Genomic DNA, 20536 nt, shown 5'->3' with positions numbered 1-20536 from the left:
TGCAATTTTTGAATATCCTTATTCAATGACTTTTCACCTTGTTGGTTTTCTCTAACTTGTCTTTCCAAATCAGAAATAGTTTCCAACAACTTTCTGTTTTCATTGTAAAGGTTAGACTTTTCAATTTCAACCTTGTGACGAGCTTCGTATTCCAACTCCTTTTCTTGCTTTCCTTGCAATTTGGCTTCTTCAACTTCAGAACGAGCACGTTTCAAATCATTCAAATACTTTTGAAGTTCATTTTCCAATTCCATTTCACGCTTCTTGAGACGTTCCTTATCAAGTTGTTCTTGCTTGACATTTTGCTTGAGTTGTTCAATCTTATCTCTCAATTCATTAACTCTTTCTTGAGAAGCCAATGAAGATCCAGTATTACGACCACGAGATGAATTATCCTCATCATCAGAATCATCAAAGGACCAATCTCTAGTTGGAGTTGTTGCAGTAACTTGAGAAACAACACTTGCAACTCTTTCAGTAACACGACGTGGTGATCTTTTATCAACAACAGGAACAGATTCTTCTTCTTCAGAATCAGATGAGCTATCTGATTTAGTTTCTGAGAGTGATTGCTCTTCAGCAATTGAAGCACCTCCAGCACTAGCAGTTGTGGAAAGAGAAGATGGGAAAGTTTCTTCAACACTTGGTTGTGGAGTAACAACATCAACATGAACTTCAGTATTATCTTGTAAAATCAATTTTTCATCATCAGTCAATTCAGTCTTTTCAGCAACAAGTTCATTAGTTCCAGACTCAACAACAGCTTCAACGACAGTAGCTTCTTCAGTTGGTTGTTGAGTTGTTTCTTCAGTTGGTTGCTCTTCAGTTGTTGGTGAAGGTGTTGGTTCGACTGGTGTCTCTTCTACAACAGCAGCTGGTGTCTCTTCAGCAGTAGCAGCAGTTGGTTCTACAACCACAGCCTCTTCAGTAGTAGAAGTGGCGCCATTTTCTTCTGTAGTTGATTGTTGTTCAATTGGTGTTGTTTCTGCTGCAGTAGCTTCTGGAGAAGTGGCGGCAGAAGTTGTTTCGGAGGCTTGTTGTTCAGAAGAAGCAGCACCTGATCCTGCATTTTCCTTAAAGAATTTATAAACAGCCGAGAGATATGTAATGATGGATCTTTCATCTGGTTTTTCTGGATCGATATCTTCTGGATCCAATAGACGTGGAATGCCCAATTGTTCTGCTTGATCGAAAGCCCATTGAAGTCTTTCAACACGACCAAAATCATCCTGGATGGTCTTGAAAGTTAAACCCATGTTTGTCAAGAGTTCTGGTCTTTGCTATAATGTTAGAAAGAGTTAAATCATATATAGAATACAAAAAAGTGAAAGAGGAAGGTTAGGGAATGTTAAAAGAATCAATACATACACTATCAACGATGGCAGCAAATGCCAAACCATCAGCAAAAGATGTTGATAAATTCTTTACTTCAACGCCACGTTCTTGACAGGCACGTTGACAGAATTTGAGAATGGCTTCCTTTCCTCGTTTGGTAGACATGATGAATTATTATTTTGTGTTGTGTAAATATCGAACAGTTTTGCTTGATCGATGGTGTTGGTGTGAAGAGAGGTTTTTTTTTGAATAGTGATGTCTGACAGAAGTTAGATGACAACATCGATATGATGGACGAGTTTCCATTCATCATCACACTAAAAAATAATAAATTTTGATGGGTGCAGTGAAGTTTTAATGAGTGTTATCCTAAAACATGAAACTCAACACCCAATTACTTGAACCAAATTGATCAATATCATTTCAACATTATCAGTGAACTAGATGTTTACAATATTCAAGAACAATCAATGTAAATTAATTCAAAATTGTTTTTTTTATTTAATAAACAGGATCTGATTAGAGATGTGATTTAATCAAATCTTGTATTTGGCTTCTCAATTTGTTCAATAAGGTATTCTTGATCAGTATCAGTATTTTGTCAGAATCTGAAAATCTCCAAAATTTTTAAAGCTACCATTGAGAATCTTATTAAGGTGAGTCAGTACAGATTTTTGGATATTAAGCCTGCCCTTGATCTCCGTTATTGTACTCATCAAATACCAATATTCTAGAGGGTCTGTTTCTGTGTGTGTGGATGAAGGGTCTATGATTCAACGCGTGTGTTATTGTTGTATTGCGATTGTCTGATGCAGCATTCATGAATGAACGACGATGACGATGTTGTTGCTCATGATGACGAATATTTGTCTTGGGAGGGAAGGAGAAGGGACCCATTAAATTATCTTGATAACAATTCTTGGGGGAAGAAGGAATTGCTATACTACTGGAAGCAGTGGTGGATGATGAATCGTTATCCAAGTCATTCTCAGTGTCATCATCAGTATCCTCATCATCTCTGCTGCTCGCTGATAAGGTTGTTGATGAAGAAAATAAATCTACACTATTGCTTATAATAGTATTCTCTTCGAGATTTTCTTCAAATTCTTCTTGTCTTGCTTGGCAATGATTTGAAAGTGAAGAAGAAATAACAAACGACCTCTCTGATGAAGCACTAGAACATTGAGACATTCTTTTCCTATCAACGAATCTCTCAACTAGTTACGCCGCCCTTAATAACATTGAGGATTTGTCTGTTTGTGAACATCACAACACCCCTCAATGTCATGAATGGTCACACATAGAAGGAGCGATGACCGGTAGAAATTCCGGTAACAATCATTGCAGTTCGGCCGACCAATATTTTATTTATTACGGTAGTATAATGATGTATCTTACTGTACGCGGGATGATGTGAGATATATTGTAGTCTTGATTAAACTTTATTAAGCAAGGTTAAGAAGGATTCAATTTCCTCCTTTTCAATACCAATAGCGCAAGCAAGCGTAATGTAATGATGAGGATAGGAATCAGTATGAGAACCATATCCAACAAATGAAAGATGGGGGAGTACTGTTTTTGAGCTACCTTTCAGAACTACCCGAGGACCAGTACAATTTCTGTAAAAAAGCGATACGCCCACCTTTAGTGCCTCCTCCTTTGGTAAATCAATGGAAAGAGCAAATGAAATTTGGTTTCTCTGTAAAGAGCCTCGTATTAAGGAAAATTTAGATTGGGTATTGGTTAATTTGGATTCAATCTCAGAAACAAAATGTTGAAATAGCACCTCTCGTTCTGCGAGAAGCTTCTCCCATCCATCTTTACCCATTGATAGAAGAGTGATGAATAGGTCAAGAATTGGTGTCATGGATGCTCTTCCTGCATATATTTTCGACACCTTATCAATAAAGGTGATATCACTACCACTGGAAACAACAGCTCCTCCGACAGGTACCATAAAGTTCTTATCAGTACTCTGAACGAAACAAGTAATGGTTGATTTTGAACTGGCAATTGTCTTGTTAATTCTCTCCATAATTATTTTTGATTGAACTCCATAGGCATTATTTACAACTTGTCCAATTCCATACTTGAAACAAATCTTTCCAATTTCAAAAACATCATCTGGAACTCGAGGTGCAAAACAACTTGTTGTCGACAAGACACACAAAATATTTTCAGCTCCAACTTGTTGTATCTTGCTTTCAATAGATTGTAGATTTGCCTCAATAGATCCATCCTCATTTAAAACATTCTCAATGACTATTGGTGTAAATCCAGCAGTGTCAATAGATTTGAGGACAGATTGTTGATCTATTCTTGGCCAAATGACATACTTCTTATTGGGCTGTTCCAAACTGTTGGCCAAGGATCTCAGACACAAGGCAAGTGTCATTCCTGTACACATTGGCACAACAATTGATTTCTTTACATTTTTACATCCTGCTAATTGAATTGCATGATTGACAAGATAGTTACACAACTGTAAAATAATAGAGGATCCAGCTGCTTTTGGTTGATTTGATGTTAATTCTCCAGATCTTCCAATACCATGACTGAGGTAGAAGTGTCTCTTTTCCACCAATTTACTAAACACTCTTCCTTCTCTTTCTCCAATTCCGATATGATTTTCATAATTATTCGTATCCATTGATGCAAAGAAGGAAAGCAAGGACTCAATCTGTTGATCCGAAAATCCCTCCTTTGGTAATTGTCTTTGTGAGAGGAGTGTTTTGTACATCTTTTGCTGTTTGTTTACAGCTTGCAAAGCTTGTTTCACGTGATTGGCTTGAATCAACGTGCTTGCAATTTCTTCAAAACCATCAAAACTCATTTTTTCTTTTAAAGAATTATTGAATGGCTATTATTATTAATTTATAATATAGTTTATGAAGTAATGAAAGACCACTAATAAATTATCAATCTTATTGCCGTAGATCAAAAAGCAATGTCTTCCCTCATCAATTTTTGTTATCAAGAATAAAAAATACATAAAATGCCATCCAATTCCGACTCCAAGTCATCATCAAAACAAAAAGGTGATGCAAATAAGAAGAAATCGAAAAAGCAAACACCAAAACGAAAGAATAGTACATCATCAAATAATAATAATAATACTACACAACAAAATCATAGTAATGCCAAACATGAAAAGGCAAATTCATCATCACCTTCTCGAGAAATGATAGAAACTTCATCATCACTAGTAGTGTCATCATCAACAGATAATATGGACCAACAGAATATAATGGATAATTCCACACCAAACACAATATTTGAACAACGAAAAAAGTTTGCATTGAAAAAGATAATTGCAGGCTACACTAAAGGAATTTCATTTCTTCATCATCAAAAGTATGAAATTGCTATAGGATGTTTTACAACCTCTCTCGGTTTGAAACAAAATTTATATGTTACCATAGTGAAGGATGATGAAGAAGGAGGAGTCTTGGATGATCTACAAAATTGTCAAACACAGGAACCTCCTTTTATATTGGAATCAACACTTTTTGATGATGACCAACATAGGCAGGATTTACACTCATCTCTGGGCTTTCATGATATTTCTTGTTCTTCAAGTTCTCTTCCACTTTCTCCTTGTACCTTTACATTGTATATTTTGAGAGCCATAGCATTTATCGGACATCATGTATATTCTAAAGCAGTTGTGGATTGTGATTCAGTTCTGCGACAAAATTCTTCCTATCATTCAGTAAGTATTATATTAATATTTAATATTCATATTTATTCAATCAATTTAAAATTCATCAAAATAATTATAAAAGGCTTATATAATTAAAGGACATGCTCTTATATGCATGAAGAAATATAAGGAAGCATATATGAATTTCACAGCACTTTTAGAACAAGTCAGTATCAATTCACAAATGGATTCCCAGGAAAAAAATTATCAAAATAATAATGGAAGACATTCACACAAGTGTGATATTGACTTTACATTACTTTTGGGAAGTAAGGAGGATGTTTTTGATAGCCTGAGAACTCTACATGGAACATCATATCATATTAATGAAATGTCAAAGAAACAAAACAAAACCAAAAGTGATTTGGATGCCTTGGAACAATCAGTAGTTAATATTTGTAAATATTGTGATTATTATGCTAAATCTATTGTGGAGTATGAGAAGAAAAAATGTGCAGAAGTTTTTGGTTATAAACCTTCAATGGAAGAAATATCCAATGAGATGGAATTTCAAAATTCTGAAAACTTTACCGATTACGACGAAGATCTTGTAAATGATGAGAATGATTTTGGATTAAATATTTTGGACATTTATTGTCTTGCCTCATCTCCCACTGATATAAATTGTAGGAGTATGGGCGCAGTATTACTCGTAGATTATATTGCTAGTGCAGTAAATGAATGCTCTAGGGCCATGTCAGAAGATTTTGATAAAATAGACATACAAAATAAGAAGGAAAACAAGAGTGTTCTGGAGGAAATATTCAAGGAAGAGGAGGAACGATCTCTAATTTTAAATGGTATTGATAGTATATTGGATTCTCTGTGTTTGTGGGATGATCAAGAATTGAAACTCTTCTCAACAAGAGCAGTAACTGATTTGTGTAGTGTGGATACTGATTGTTCACTCAGGAGAAGAATTGTGCAATATGAGGATGGCGATGCTCTAAGACAAATCATTCAACAACTTTCCTTGATCGATTATATAATTCTTGACATTGGAGAGTGCGATCATCAATTATGTGACCTTTTGGATGCCTCTGTTTCTGCTCTTGCTTCTATTGCAAGAGGAGGCTCTTCAGATATTAGCAGAACTATTTATGAAATGAATGGACTTGTGGCTCTATCTCCAATATTACTACAAGTCTCTAGATCATTGGCTGTTCAACGAATGCCAGTTGTCAAAGCTGTATATATTGCCCAATGTTATGCATACCTTTCAGTGGAGAATTTTGATGTCAAGGAAGCAATAGTTTCTGATGAAAAGACACTAATTGCATTGTATAAGCTTTCCCATCAAATTATTGATGTGGAAGCTAAAAATTTTGCCATTATTACCATTGGTAATAGTTGTCAAAATCCTGAATGTTGGGGAAAACCTCTCTTACTAAAACAAATTTCGGAACAAGTGAATAATACACTGATATCAAAAGGATATTTGGAGCTTTTATTGGATATTATTAAAAAGGTACCCAATCCTAATAGTCCCTTTGGAAAGCCAGGAATTGACATGAGCTTGATTGAGCTTCAATACAATTCAATTAATACAATGACTGGATTATTGGGATTTGAGAGTGGAAGAAAGAGATTTGAAAAGAACAAGGGTGAAGAAATTTTAACAGATATTATATTTAATAGTAAATTTGAGGCACTGAGAGATGTCAGTGCAAAAGCTAGGACATTTTACATCACCTTGAATGACTATGGTGACAATATTAGTGAATTTGTATTTACCAAGTTTAAGATTTTGAATTTCTTAGATTCTAGGCATGATGTTTCTGAACCACCAAAACCAATCCAGACAGAACCTATCAAATCAATTAAACCACCACAACAACCATCATCAAATGGAAATAGTAGAGAAGAAATAATTAGGGAGGAAACTATGAGATTTATGGAAATGAAAAAGAAGGGAGAACTTCCAAATGATTTTAATGAGGACTTTTATTCTAAATTGATGAATGGTATACTTGGTATTGGAATCGTCGGCATGTCCCAAGACAAGAAGGGTACATCTGCCAATGGCAAGAATAATCAACAAGTGGATGATAAGAAAATTACTTCTCCAAAGCCAACAAATACTGTTCCACCTAAACCACAAAAGAATGTTTATAATGAACCATTAATAGTGAAGGATATTTCACATTTGTTGAGAGGTGATTCCACAAAGAAAGAAGATCAGCCAACAGCACCAAAGGAAGACCCAAAGAAGAAAAATAAGAAGAATAAGAAAGGTTCCAAGAGCAAGAATAAGAAAAAACAGCAACAAGATGCAAAGAAGTCCAAAAACAAAACACAAGAACCAGTTGACAATAAGAAGTCAGAACCTTCCTCCCAACAACAGGGCCATAATGCTAATTCTTCAGTTGTTGAACAAAGAGTAATTGAACTTTCTGATGATGAAGATTCTGAGGATGACCCACTTACTGAGACAACTACTCCTGTAAATGTTACACATGAAGAACCACCACAGCCTATCATTGTCAATGAATACGAAGGTAAAACTCCAGAGGAAATATTCTTATTAGAATTTGAAAAAGGCATGTCAAGACTTGTAAAGGAAATGTGGATGTGAAAATAATTAAGGGGTGTGAATTTATATAAAGTCTCAAGTGAGAGAAATCATTCCAATAGTTATTGGATGTCAACCTATTTCTTCTTAATTACTTCTTCTTACTGTACTTTTTAATTGTAAGAGCCAGGATCTATTCTTGGAAAGTTGTGAAATTTAGATGGGAAATTCAAATTTAAAGTTTCATAACAAAATTGCACCATCACCCAAACACATAAAATTAAAAAAAATAATAATTTAAAAATAATTACTTTGAAAAAAAAGAAATGCTACCACAAACAACAACAAGTGGACAAAAACCATCAGTACAACAACCAGAATGGTTCAAACCACAAGGAAGAGACACTGGTATTGAAGTGTACAATTCCTTGACTTGTCAGAAGGAAAAGTTCATCTTACAAGACAATAGTAATACCATTACTTGGTACACTTGTGGTCCAACAGTTTATGATTGGAGTCATATGGGACATGCCAGAACCTATGTTGGTTTTGATATTGTTCGCAGAATTTTGGAAGATTATTTCAACTTTAATGTTATTTATATTGAAAATATTACCGATATTGATGATAAGATTATCAAGAAGAGTAATAGAGTAGCCTTGGAAAATAATGCTTCATCACTTTTAGAAAAACTTACAAGCCTTCCATCATCGGAATCAAATAGTAAATTACAAGAATACCTTTTGAATTTGCAACAAAAGTTAAAGATTGATCAAGAAGAAAAGGTAAAGGCTAAACAACTTACATTGGGACAAATTCTTGATGAATTTAAAGCACTTGTGAATGCTGTTGTTGAAGCTGGATTGAGTGCTGATTTAATTTCTCAACCAGACTTTTTGTCTGTTCCACGTTATTATGAACATTTGTTCTGGGAAGATATGAAACAACTTCAAGTCAAGACACCAACAGTTCTTGTTAGAGTTACTGAACATATTGATGAAGTTGTTAGTTTTATTCAACAAATTATTGATAATGGTTTTGCTTATGAAGAAGGTGGAAATGTTTACTTTGATGTTGAAGCTTTCCAACAAAATCAAAAACATGTTTATGGTAAATTGGAACCATGGAATGTTAATTGTGAAGAACGTTTGATGGATGGTGAAGGTGAATCTGAAACTGAAAAGAAAGTTTTTAAAAAGAAATCAAAGAAGGACTTTGCTTTGTGGAAGACCTCAAAGCCAGGTGAACCAGAATGGGATAGTAAATGGGGTAAAGGTAGACCTGGATGGCACATTGAATGTAGTGCTATGGCTTGTTATGCACTTCAACAAGCTGCTAAATTGGCTGGTAGATCTGCTAATGATGCTACTTTGGATGTTCACTGTGGTGGTATCGACTTGAAGTTCCCTCACCACGATAATGAACTTGCTCAATCTGAAGCTTATCTTGGTTCAAGACAATGGGTCAATTATTTCCTTCACACTGGTCACTTGTCCATTGATGGAATGTCCATGTCTAAATCAAAGAAGAACTTTATTACCATTAGACAAGCTCTTGAAAAGTACACTGCTCGTCAAATCAGAATGATGTTCCTCTATCGTAAATTTGATGATGAAATGGAATATTCTGAAACAACTATGGAATATGCCAAGTCTATTGAAAAATCATTCCAAGAATTCTTTGGTAATTTAAAGATTATTTTCAGAGATTATGTTACCAAGACTGGTAAGAGTATTGAAAAATGGGATCAAGCTGATTTTGAATTGAGTGAAACCTTGTCAAAGAGCAAACTTGACGTTGATACTGCTTTGAGAAATTCATTCGATACCATTAAATGTATGATAACTCTCCAATCTTTGATCAAGGCAACTAACACTTATTTGGAAAAGAAGAATGTTGAAAAATTCAATGAATTTGTCAAACAAGGAGGTGATCAACACAGTGCTGATGCTCCAAAGTATCCAAGTGTTCCACTTTTGAAGCAAGTTGGTTACTATGTCACTAGAATTTTCTCAGTTTTTGGTTTGGTTGATGGTGTTGATACATTCGGTTTCCCAGTTTCTGGAGGTGAAAGCTATGAAGAAAATGTTGCTCCAATCATTAATGCTCTCTCTGACTTTAGATCTGAAATTAGAAACATTGCTCGTGACAAGAATGACAAGAAGGAACAAAGAATTTTACAAACTTGTGATTCTTTGAGAGATGATGTTCTTCCAGGTCTTGGAATTAGATTAGAAGATAAGAAGGAAACAACATCTTGGAAGTTGGCCGATAAGAATGAACTTTTGAGAGAAAGAGAAGAAAAGAAAGCAAATGAAAAACAAGCCAAACTTGATGCTCTCAAGAAATCTGAAGAAAAACTTGCCACTGCTCAAAAAGAATACGAAACATCATTGATTGATCCACTCGAATTTTTCAAACAAGGAGAATATGCTTCCCAGTTCTCTGAATGGGATGAAACTGGCCTCCCAACTAAGGATAAGGATGGTGTCGAAGTGACAAAGAGTGCCAAGAAGAATCTTTCTAAGGCTCTAGATAAACAAAAGAAACTTTTCACTCAACAAGAAGCCAAGAAAAAGGCTGTCCAAGATGCAGAGACTTTGGTTCACAAGAATGGGCTTGCTGTTACAGAACTTAAATAAATAAACTAGAAATATTCTTTTCAAATTATTTGTATATTTTGGTGCATTTTATCAAAATTAATTAATGACAACATTTCCCAAAACGCTCAGAATCGTTTTAGAACATTTTTGCTGATAGTTCACAAAGGCAAAAACAAAGTTTAGTAAGGACCTTTTCTGTAAATGGCGAACGGCTAATAAAACGAAAGGTATTTTAAATAATTTGTTTTGGATTTTTATTGTTAAAACTACAACTTAGTGAGATTATAATGAGTGGAAATGCAAAATTGGTGAGGATTAATATGAATTACAAGAATGTTTAGGATTTTCTAAATAGATGCAGTGATAAATTATTCTTCCTTCACTTAGACATCGTTCTCAGCAGAGATCATGTCAGCAACAATTTCTTCCAGACGTTCCTTCAGATTGGCTTTATCCAAAGCAGTAACAAAGAAGACATTTCTGAGTCTGTTTTCAGTATCCTTTTCCTTGTAAGTTTCCTTGATAAAATCTTTAGCAGCTTCTCCATCATTTTCTGGTCCTTTATAATCTTCGAATGTATCAACTAATCTGGCACCATTTTCAATCTTTCTCAAGAACAAGTCGTGTTTGTTGAAAAGCAAATAAACTAAAGTATCGGCAAACCACTTTGAGTTGATGTAATCAGCAAAGAGTTGTAAACTTTCCTTCATTCTGTTAGTTGTATCATCTTCGTAACATTTTTGGTCAAATTCACTCAATGAACAAACAAACAAGATACTATCAACTCCTTGGAAGTGGTGAATCCACTTTTTACGTTCGGTTCTTTGACCACCTATTATTATTGTTAGAATATCTCAATAAACTCGGAATACTTACCAACGTCGATCATACAGAATGGAAGATTCTTGAAAGTAAATGGTTGTTCAATAAGACCAGTTGTCTTAATTCTAGCTCTGACGACATCTTCTTCACTTGGCATATAATCAGAAAGACCAATTCTTTCCAAGTTATCAAAGTAGTATGAAGCAGAATCTTCAATTTGGAATTCGTTTCTTCTCGACATGGCTTGAAGAATGGCTGGTTCCTTCCACAATTCAGCAATATCTTGAGCCAAATTAGAATCCCAAACTCTGTCTGGAGCAAGAAGAATCTTTTGTTCTAAACTTTCAATCTTTTCGGCACGTTCTCTATTTTCTTCTGTAGAAATTTGAAGCGAAAGTGTCTTGGTAGCTTGAATAAGAACCATCATGTTACGGAGAATGTTCTCATAGATCATTGGTCTAACTTTAGCCTTTTCATCAGTTGTAAATCCATTATTATAGATTAATCTCATTTGTTTAAAGATGGTACCTATATATTATTTGATAACAATAATATTATTATTATGATGAATATCATATCATTCATCAATAATAACAACAACAACAACAATATTAGCATTGTGATCAAAATAGTAGTACGAATAGCACATTCATCATACATGGGCCACCATTTCAAATTGAGCCATTTTTCATGAATATGTAAAATTTACGGAAAAGATTTGGAGGGAAAGTTTCGATTCGCATCATCAAGGAACAGAATATCATTATCATGACCACATGCACAACAGCAAACAAGTGTCAATAGTAGGATGATTATCATTATATTGCAAAAATTTCCAAAAAAAGTATAGTAGAAGGTTGTGGTATCATCACGTAAACATATTCAGTGAATCATCAATACCAAGGAGCAAAATTAATACATGAGAAAGTTTGGTGGAGAGAATAAACAATAATTGTGATGAATCATATCAATACATTTTGTATAATTACTTACTCTTTCCAGAATCACCAGCACCTACGAGAAGAATCTTTTTAGGTGGTTTAGCTGCTGCTACTGGCTGTGTAGGTTGTGTAGGTTGGGTGGTAGCTGGCTTCTTGCTCTCTGAATTTCCAAAGCACATGTTGAAGAAGGATGATGTTATATATTCGTAAAGTGAGGGAGGATTAGTCTAGTTTAGGTGATGTATTATCCAATGTATAAAGTTGTCTAAAATTTACTGGGGACTGAGATACCTCTCGCAAATTTGTTGGATAATTGGGGTAGTTGTTGTTGGAAAATTTTTTTGAGTTGTTTTTTTTAAAGGGATAGTGATGGCTGACTTGTAGCAGTTTATGATGGCATTTGTGAGGACCTAATTTCATCAGCACAACAGATTCAACATTAAAATACCTCAAACACCCCTTCATCATTTTCATAAAACAATGAAAAGTGAGTGAGGAACAAACATAATATTCATTGAATAAACGCCTTTTATGACTAGAGATATAGAGAATTCTTTTTTTTTACATAAAAACAAATCATTTGATATCATATGTAATGATTGAAAAAGATATTGATATCATCATATATAAGTGAAACATAAGATGAATGAACACTTGAGAGATGATTGTTCTTTTTGAGAGTTATTGTGTTGTGTGGTAAGAATATTGTAAAGTGTTTGGGTAACGTTAGTGAAATTGGAGAACGTTTGGCAACGTTATTTCAGTGAAGGACAAGTTCATGTTTGGGTAACTTTTTCCGAATTTTGTTGAATCAGTGATTAAGCAAGAAATTTATTCGAAACGGTTGTTCATACTAAATATTTTACCAATTTGGAGTATTGGGGAAATGAAGACGATACTACACTACTTTTCAATATGTAACAAGAATGTCGTGTGCTTTTATGTTCCAATCCAGTTAATTATTCGTATCGAAATATCATAAATGTGCTCGTCTCGTGGTGTAATGGTAGCATAGTGGACTTTGAATCCATTGACGGAGGTTCGATTCCTCCCGAGACGGTAAACGTGGCGAGCCATGAATTTTTTTTCTTCTTTTGATTTAGCAAGAACATATGCTAAATCAATTTTACAAATGCACAATCAAAAAAAATGGGTAGAGAAATACTGTATGATTCCTTTCTGCTCTCTGAAGTTTGCATCTTTCTTGATCAGCCCTCGATCGCTTCATTGAGACAAGTCAACTCTCACATATGTAATTTACTCCTAGAATGTGATGATTTTATTTACTCCAATGAATTGTTTAATATTTGTAAAAAATTATTTATTAATAATGATGATGGTAGTACGAGTGTGAGGGTTGTCAATATTTGGGACTCATTTGGTGATTTTAGAAATTATATTAAGGGTAAAAGGGGAACTGTTTCCTGTTTGGAATTATTTAAGGAATTACTGTTCAACCCAATGGTTTTAAAAAGTTCTAATGATTTTTCTAATGAGATTTATGGCCAGTTTATTAATTATGGGGGATGTATGGAATATTCTATCACTCAACCATGTAGAATTATTGGATGGATGTTGAGAGATTTTTGTTCGAAAGAGAATAATAATGTAATGATGAAATTTCACAAATTTTGCCTCCTCTCTCATTTTGCTTATACATCAAATGTTGAGGTTATTTATTCAAATGAAGCAATTGATCCATACACAAAGCTTCATACTCCTAACACATCAAATTTTATTGTAAATATTTGGAATAAGATGTTTCCAACCAATTCTGAATCAGAACCACCAAAGAAACATGGATTTGTCAATAACTTCATGACAGATATTATTAAAGAGATGAGAACTATTGATTTATTATTGAACATATTGGATGAATTTAAAACCTTTAGAACAGATAACCCACCTCCACCTAATTATAATGAGATAATATTCCACACTCGTTCAGATCCATCCGTTTTCAACTTTACGCCACTTAATAATTCAATTTTAGAGCCATTGAAAACGTTTTCTGATATTCTTACCTATCATCATTGGTTTGCCTACACACCAGATCCATTACTTCCAACAACCTATCCTAAACTAAGAAGACAATTTCTTGGAATTGAAGATGAGGAGAATTTCTCTGCAAAACACTATGATCACTTGATTATGTATGACTGGACAACTACTATCGGAGGTGGATTGTGCTCTTACTGGCTATACGCCATGGAATATTTTACACATTCATTTTACCGATTGGATACTGGAGAATTCGTTGTGTTTACGACTAATCCACAAGATTGAGAGCACTAACTTGAACAAAATTCAAATTGGAAGAGGAGATTGGGCCAAGTTTCATGTTGGACTATCAATTGAGAAAAAACACGATCATAAACCCAATCTCATTGAGGAAGATTATAAAGACAACTTCGTACTATTAGGTTTTTATGGATAGATAAATAAGGTGATATTTAATTAAATCTACTCTTGAATTCCTTAGAGAAAATATTACATGTCTCATCATCAAAGTTGGTAAATCTGACCTCAAATCGATCGGCCTTAATGTTATCCTTGTTGGATTTCAAAAACTCAGTCACCGTATTAAACAATACCTTGGCACATCTATCCTTTGGGAAACCGAAAATTCCAGACGAAATGGCAGGAAGAGAAATGCTAGACAAACCAGATTCTACTGCCATATTAAGTGAGGCTTCAACACACATTCCCAATTCGAAATCTTCCTGTTCAGCTCCAAGAGTTTTGAAATCATTTGCCTTTCTACTACTCCAAATAGGTCCTACAGCGTGATATAATGTTTTACAAGGTAAATCTCCACTAATTGTTTCCACAACTTCACCATTTTCTAATTCTCTTCCCAAATCTTTAATCAATTTATTACTTTCCTTCTGAATAATTTGACCTCCATTCTAGAATTAATTATTATTATTTCATAGCATCATCATAAAATCAAAAAATTAAAATACAGATCATGATCATACATACCTTTACAATAGCTCCGGCCAAACCAGACATGTGTTGAAGTCTACAGTTAGCAGCATTCACAATGACATCGACTTTTTCCATGGTCAAATCTCCCTTTCTTACCTGAAGGACAAATCGAGGATCAATATCAGAAAATACATTTTCAAGTAAGAGAACAGATTCCTTTCCAAATGCAATTCCACTATTAGAAGATGATGAAGACTTCATATTGTTTCAAGGTTGATATTTTGATATTTTTTATGAATTTTGTTCTATTTTTAAATTTATACAGTTTAGTTTCAAATTGAATTGTAACAGTGAACTGTGAAATGAAGGTTCAAGTATTAAAAGTATTAAAATTTAATTGAGACTTATGAAATTTTCAGTTAAAACGTAATCATTCGAATATTGAAGATTTGAATATTATATTGTATCAATTAATTGAAATGATTCGTCCAAAGAATATTCGTTAGTACTAACAAAGATCTCTTTCAGTACTAGATCCATTACTTTTCAATAGGTCATCTTTCAATGATGACATTTTGCAAAGATGACCTATTATTCAATGAATTCATTTGAGGTTCATCCTAAATTTCAGGATTATTGTATTGTCCATCAAGCATAGTCCAATAAGAGACATTTACAAAGAAAGCAAGTCATTATTTTGGGAAGTGAAAAGGAACATCCACTCACTCCTCTCCACAACTACATCATGCTCCGTAACTAATCAATATGTTCCTTCCCAAACTAATAATCTACCACCATCAATCGGCACAAGCAGTTTTACAATGACCTTCTCCAACAACCATCACCAAAAGGGATCGAAATCAAACAGTAACAACACAGCTTGGGATCTTGCTTGTACATACTCTGGTGTTGGAATCTCCAAACCAAGAAAGATGATGATCAATAGATGGTATGCCGAGTCGTTAACTAGTCCAACAAAATCAATCGATTCCTTGCAAGACCAATTTTCAACAAACGAAATCAAAGAATACAAAGAGAAGAAAGAAGAATTGGATTCTCCTTTAACCTCATCTGATTCTGGAGAAGATGCAGAGGAAGAATATACTCAACCAAGTGATAGTCATGACGACGATGAAACAGTCTCCTCTTGTTCGTCATCAGAGGAAGTCAAGAAACCAAAAAAGCAATCATCTCCAAAACAAGTTAAGAAAAAGACCACAACCACAACTCCTGTCATTAGAAAGAAGAAGAAGCACACTACAAAGGGTCAATTCAATACTGGATGGTGGTCAGATGATGAACATCAAAGATTTTTGAAGGGCTTAAAGGAATGCGGTCACAACTGGAAGATGATTAGTACCAAGTATGTCAAAACTAGAGGTAGAAGACAATGTGCTAGTCATGCTCAAAAGTGGTACCTCTCAATTCGTTATTCAGAGGAACGAGAACAAATGGAAAAAATGTAAATAACACAATGTACAGTAAAATCAAACTATTTCTTCTCTACAACCTTTTCTTTCTTTTTAGTCTTTGAAGCCATGGCATCCAATTTTTTCAAATCAATCTTTGCCTTCTTTTTTACAACCTTCTTCTTCTTTTTCTTGTTTTGGTTTTGGAGTTCTTTGAGTCTGGAAACGGATTCAACTCTAAATAATTGATTCATACTTTCCTCTGGTAATTCCATTAGAGACTCGCTATTTAAGCATACTCTGCTCAAATCAATTATTAATCTTTGAGGTGACAAGAACCGAATCCATTGTTTTGTTATTGAGGGAAGACCGGTATCAGTAAAAACCATCTGCCAATTCGGTAATCCCAAATGCAGAATCATTAATCTGAAATATTCGACAAAGGTCTTGGAAATAAACCACCAATTAAGGCCAAGATCTTGGTACCATATCTCAGCCGAAGCAGGATTTTGTGGACTGTCCTTATATACAAAACACACTCTACCACTACAATGACTTGTTGAATTGCTAAGCTCGAATGCGGAATGGAAAGGATGAGAAGATTCAGTGTCATCATCCTTCTTTTTCACTTCCACAATTTTTTCAATAGAATGTATTGACATGTATCCCATCTGAACTTCCTTTTCATCAGATAAACTAATTTTCCATTTTAAAAGAAATCCATTCGAGTATAATAAGAATGATTTAAGTTCCGATGGTAATTGTGTCTTGTTTGTTTTTTCCCAATTATCTATTTGAGCTTGTGCTGTTGGTTTTGTTTCAAATAATTGAACATTTTTTACTCCTTCATGTGATTCAAGAAAGGCAATGAGGCTGAGGGCCACACTATCAAACATCTCCTTTACGTTCATTTTTTTTGTAGTTGTTAGAGTTTTATTTGAGCGGGATTGTATTTTAATGTTGTTGCAGTTTAAAAATAAATTAATTTATTTTACAGAGTTAAGTCTTTCAATTGCCTTATCCCTAATCTTTTGACAAGGTTCTGGAAATTCTTCCTCAATTCTCTTCAATGCACTCTTACTAAGCACAAACAAGTCACAGTGCGACCCAGCCCTTACAGTGGCCATTCTAGTCTGATCGAGAACGACACCAACCTCCCCAAAGAATTTACCTTCATCCAATGTAGCAATGACTTTTGGATCAATGCCCTCTGTGATAACCTCAACAAAACCTTTGAGAATGAAAAACATTTCATTGGCAGTATCACCCTTCTTCACAATTAAAGAACCAGCCAGTGCAGAGTGAGGTTGGAGAGCCATAACCATCGCTCTGATAAAGTTCTTTTCCGCACCATCTACAAGGAAGAGATCAACCTTCTTGATCAGTGCTTGTTGTTGTCTTTCTCTTTCTTTAAGCCTGGTTCTTAGCTCATCCAGAACCTTTGTATGTTTAATTCTCAATTTGAGTAAGAAGTTTGTAAACAAATCATCACTGTTAATATTGAGCTCGGCAATAAAAAATTGAATAACCTTAATGGTCTCTCTATTACTGAAGAATGCATCCAATCTTCCACCATCTTCAGGATGAAGCTTATCAAACCTTGACATTTCCTCGACCAATGGTTTGATATTACTAAAGAAAATATGCTCTTTTGTCAATTCTTGTCTTGGATTCTCAATTAGTCTTAATCTTATACTCTCGAGTAATCTTATCAGATAAGAATTGTCGGGTGATGGAATTTGAATTGTTTCCAAGTGAAACAATAACCTTCTGTAGAAAAGCACTGTCTGGTAAAATTGTGTCTTTTCCACTTCCAAAGTTTTACTGTATCTATCCCAAAATGATTCAAAAGTTATATCTCCAGGCTTTCTTTGAATAGTTTCATTGAGGCCATTGAGAGCAAATCTCTCAGATCGTTTCACTGATCTTTGAACCAACTTTTCCAAATAAATTTGAGACTGTTCAACAATGTATCTATTTCCATATCTTGTATCCAGAATGTTAAGCAAATCTTGTTGGTGGTTGATTTGAGCATCGAGAAATTCATTCCTCCAAACATCACTATTTAACACCTTTCTCTTTGCTTTTGGCTTTGCTATTGTCACATATTCGGATTGATAGGCAGGTAAGAAGTCTGATCCTGCCAAAATACCAACTAGTGGATTTTTGAGAGTTGAAGAATGTGTTATCGTTGATTTGGCCATTTGATAGGATTTGGTAAATAATTCCTTAAATACCACATCACTTCGTTTGAGTTCTTCATCTATTTTGTCTTCAAATTTTTTATCTGCAACCCTCTTTGGACCTGTATTCTGAACATCATCTGAGTTGATTTGAGCAGCTGATTGTTCTGCTTCTGGATTGAGTGATGTTTCCACTAAATTATTATTCTCAAAAGTTTTAAATGGCAAAAATAACAGTTCCAAGGTTTGTCTGGTGAAATCAGGCCTGTCGTCTAACTCCTTAGCCCTACTCATAAGGGATCTTTGATAACTGGCATCGAGCTCCTGTTGAGGAAACTTGGTCAAAAGTTCAGAAGCTACAAACTTGTTATCAGAGTTGTTTTTCCAATACTCGAATTTTTTGTGTGTTAATATATTTACACGTCTAATGGTTCCACTAATTGCTTTCTTGACACAACTGTTTCTATCAGTAACATCGAATGGATCCTCAACATAGAGTTCCAAATTTGTTTGATTAGTGGTTGGTGCTCGATTTTGTTTGAAGAAAGTCTTTGATTGAATTTCTACTCTATTTTCCTTATTACTATTCATTCCGATAGGAGAGGCTGATCTTGAGAGTTCGGTAAGGAAAGTGCCTCCCCCTCCATTGTTACTTGCTTCTTCCGTTGTAACGATTGAACTATTTACAGATTCTTCTGCCACTTGAGCATTGATAGTTTCAGTGATAAAGGCAGAAATTGGTTTCAGTCTCTTCTTCGTCTTTCTCTCCCAGTTGATTTCATTTAATGGTCCAGATGAACCAAATTCATCATCAAGAGTTGAAGAGATATCCTTCTTTCTAGACCCTGAGGAAGCTGTTGTTGGTGGAGGTTTGTTTTGAAGAGGAGGGAGTGCTTGTCCCTTACCATTCGGAAGTTTTGGAAAGATATTTGCATTATTATTATTGGGAATTGGTTTTGATTTTAGAGGTGTATTGAATAGATTGACACTGTTTGGATCACTATTCTTATTGGGATTGTAAGGGGAAGGATAGCTGGCTGATGTATTGAAAGAGTTTTGTACATCATTATTTCGTTTGTTTTGGCTGGCAGTATGAGTTCGAGAGAAGGGAAAATGGCGGGTTGTTCTAGTATCCAAACTGCTGGTGGCCCTGAAATGTACTTGAGAGGAATCGATGTTACGATTCATTCTGGTATTCTTGATGATCCTACTGTTGAGGATGTTCAGAAAAACTTGATGTGATGATGAAGATATTTTGTTTTAAAGTCTCTTTGAATTGGTGCGTATCTTATTCATGAATAGTTTCCGTTTGAAATGTACAGCGATATGAATATTTGTCGATATTTTGACAATGGTTGATAGATGGGAATATTGAGCAACCACTTGTGCCGAGAGCTTTAATCCGATTATGCTTACTTAGTATCCGCAGAGACTTGTTTTTTAATAATTCTTTTCACAATAAATAACCAACAAACGGTTTGTTATCCAAAGCTCTGCGCAAACTTTATAGAATAAATAGTTTAGTGTTTATTCATCTTTTGTATGTATTATTGATCTTTATCCATTCATGAAGAACCAAGTTAGTTAAGGAAATTAAACAATGGATAATAGTCAGCATTTTGGATTTTGAAATATCTTGATTGTGACTGAAAAGTGCTGGAACCGGCAAAGAGCTCTCGTATGATTTCCAACACATTGGTTCGCACCGACACTGTCAATTTTTGTGTTCTCTTGCCAATATTAAAAGTCAGCTATCAATAAAAATGCAACGTTGGCCTGCTGACAATGGTGGAAGTGATAACAAAATATTATTGATGGACTCACTAAACCCCATTCTAAGTAGTGGACAGAAGACAATAACAAATTCATCAACAACACCTTCTTCTTCTTTCACCATCATCAGCACCAAAAATCAATAATAATAACACACTCTCATTAGATAATAACAAAATCGTGCTAACAGATAACCTTCACGCACCGCAACATTCCTCTTCAGAAAATGAGACTACTCTCTCATCATCTAAAACGGCGGGAGAAGCAAACTCTTCAATAATAACCCATCATCAAGAGTTTCAATAACCGATAATAATAATAATT

The 20536-nt window shown here is 34.6% G+C and overlaps 10 protein-coding genes and 1 non-coding gene across 11 annotated transcripts; 5 read left to right on the top strand and 6 right to left on the bottom strand.

Annotated features, from left to right (window-relative positions):
- Positions 1–376: 376 nt before the first annotated feature.
- NAEGRDRAFT_56766 (calponin homology domain protein) lies at positions 377–1572 on the bottom strand (the record flags this gene model as incomplete). The annotated part of the gene is made up of 2 exons (XM_002682310.1): positions 1369–1572; positions 377–1280 (listed from the first exon to the last, which is right to left on the bottom strand). Coding segments are annotated over exons 1-2 (1035 nt in total), but the record flags the coding sequence as incomplete, so codon positions are not given.
- Positions 1573–2016: 444 nt separating this feature from the next.
- On the bottom strand, positions 2017–2526 carry NAEGRDRAFT_62494 (uncharacterized protein; the record flags this gene model as incomplete). The annotated part of the gene is made up of 1 exon (XM_002682309.1): positions 2017–2526. The coding sequence occupies one exon, from the start codon at positions 2524–2526 to the stop codon at positions 2017–2019; it is 510 nt and encodes a 169-aa protein (XP_002682355.1).
- A 244-nt stretch (positions 2527–2770) lies between these two features.
- Positions 2771–4168, bottom strand: NAEGRDRAFT_60240 (uncharacterized protein; the record flags this gene model as incomplete). Its single annotated transcript, XM_002682308.1, has 1 exon — positions 2771–4168. The coding sequence occupies one exon, from the start codon at positions 4166–4168 to the stop codon at positions 2771–2773; it is 1398 nt and encodes a 465-aa protein (XP_002682354.1).
- Positions 4169–4330: 162 nt separating this feature from the next.
- NAEGRDRAFT_62492 (uncharacterized protein) lies at positions 4331–7613 on the top strand (the record flags this gene model as incomplete). The annotated part of the gene is made up of 2 exons (XM_002682526.1): positions 4331–5047; positions 5121–7613. The coding sequence occupies 2 exons, from the start codon at positions 4331–4333 to the stop codon at positions 7611–7613; spliced, it is 3210 nt and encodes a 1069-aa protein (XP_002682572.1).
- A 263-nt stretch (positions 7614–7876) lies between these two features.
- NAEGRDRAFT_82919 (cysteinyl-tRNA synthetase) lies at positions 7877–10214 on the top strand (the record flags this gene model as incomplete). Its single annotated transcript, XM_002682525.1, has 3 exons — positions 7877–8195; positions 8442–9445; positions 9509–10214. The coding sequence occupies 3 exons, from the start codon at positions 7877–7879 to the stop codon at positions 10190–10192; spliced, it is 2007 nt and encodes a 668-aa protein (XP_002682571.1). The 3' UTR covers positions 10193–10214.
- Positions 10215–10387: 173 nt separating this feature from the next.
- NAEGRDRAFT_78103 (ARF/SAR family small GTPase) lies at positions 10388–12246 on the bottom strand. Its single transcript, XM_002682307.1, has 3 exons — positions 11969–12246; positions 11030–11503; positions 10388–10985 (listed from the first exon to the last, which is right to left on the bottom strand). Exons 1-3 carry the CDS (start codon positions 12093–12095, stop codon positions 10537–10539), a joined length of 1050 nt encoding a protein of 349 aa, XP_002682353.1. The 5' UTR covers positions 12096–12246; the 3' UTR covers positions 10388–10536.
- A 659-nt stretch (positions 12247–12905) lies between these two features.
- NAEGRDRAFT_t29 lies at positions 12906–12976 on the top strand. The gene has a single exon. It is a non-coding gene; the product is annotated as a tRNA-Gln (tRNA).
- Positions 12977–13065: 89 nt separating this feature from the next.
- NAEGRDRAFT_62489 (uncharacterized protein) lies at positions 13066–14202 on the top strand (the record flags this gene model as incomplete). Its single annotated transcript, XM_002682524.1, has 1 exon — positions 13066–14202. The coding sequence occupies one exon, from the start codon at positions 13066–13068 to the stop codon at positions 14200–14202; it is 1137 nt and encodes a 378-aa protein (XP_002682570.1).
- A 138-nt stretch (positions 14203–14340) lies between these two features.
- NAEGRDRAFT_55998 (Appr-1-p domain-containing protein) lies at positions 14341–15133 on the bottom strand. The gene is made up of 2 exons (XM_002682306.1): positions 14902–15133; positions 14341–14825 (listed from the first exon to the last, which is right to left on the bottom strand). The coding sequence occupies exons 1-2, from the start codon at positions 15106–15108 to the stop codon at positions 14370–14372; spliced, it is 663 nt and encodes a 220-aa protein (XP_002682352.1). The 5' UTR covers positions 15109–15133; the 3' UTR covers positions 14341–14369.
- Positions 15134–15560: 427 nt separating this feature from the next.
- NAEGRDRAFT_56763 (myb, DNA-binding protein) lies at positions 15561–16351 on the top strand. Its single transcript, XM_002682523.1, has one exon. The coding sequence runs from the start codon at positions 15669–15671 to the stop codon at positions 16311–16313; it is 645 nt and encodes a 214-aa protein (XP_002682569.1). The 5' UTR covers positions 15561–15668; the 3' UTR covers positions 16314–16351.
- Positions 16352–17221: 870 nt separating this feature from the next.
- On the bottom strand, positions 17222–19682 carry NAEGRDRAFT_78100 (CAP_ED domain-containing protein). Its single transcript, XM_002682305.1, has one exon. It carries the CDS (start codon positions 19625–19627, stop codon positions 17243–17245), a length of 2385 nt encoding a protein of 794 aa, XP_002682351.1. The 5' UTR covers positions 19628–19682; the 3' UTR covers positions 17222–17242.
- Between the last annotated feature and the right edge of the window lie 854 nt (positions 19683–20536).

The sequence above is a fragment of the Naegleria gruberi genome (genome assembly GCF_000004985.1).
Source record: "Naegleria gruberi genomic scaffold NAEGRscaffold_3, whole genome shotgun sequence".
NCBI lineage: Eukaryota > Heterolobosea > Eutetramitea > Acrasida > Naegleriidae > Naegleria > Naegleria gruberi.
The sequence above is the reverse complement of the archived record's forward strand: the minus strand, read 5'-3'. Positions and strand labels throughout refer to the sequence as shown.

Coding starts and splice junctions, on each gene's coding strand:
- NAEGRDRAFT_78103 (XM_002682307.1), bottom strand. CDS start 12,095: ATGTGCTTTGGAAATTCAGAGAGCAAGAAGCCAGCTACCACCCAACCT. Junction 11,504..11,968: donor TGCTGGTGATTCTGGAAAGA/GTAAGTAATTAT, acceptor AATAATATATAG/GTACCATCTTTAAACAAATG. Junction 10,986..11,029: donor ATTCTGTATGATCGACGTTG/GTAAGTATTCCG, acceptor CAATAATAATAG/GTGGTCAAAGAACCGAACGT.
- NAEGRDRAFT_55998 (XM_002682306.1), bottom strand. CDS start 15,108: ATGAAGTCTTCATCATCTTCTAATAGTGGAATTGCATTTGGAAAGGAA. Junction 14,826..14,901: donor TGGCCGGAGCTATTGTAAAG/GTATGTATGATC, acceptor AATTAATTCTAG/AATGGAGGTCAAATTATTCA.
- NAEGRDRAFT_56763 (XM_002682523.1), top strand. CDS start 15,669: ATGACCTTCTCCAACAACCATCACCAAAAGGGATCGAAATCAAACAGT.
- NAEGRDRAFT_78100 (XM_002682305.1), bottom strand. CDS start 19,627: ATGAATCGTAACATCGATTCCTCTCAAGTACATTTCAGGGCCACCAGC.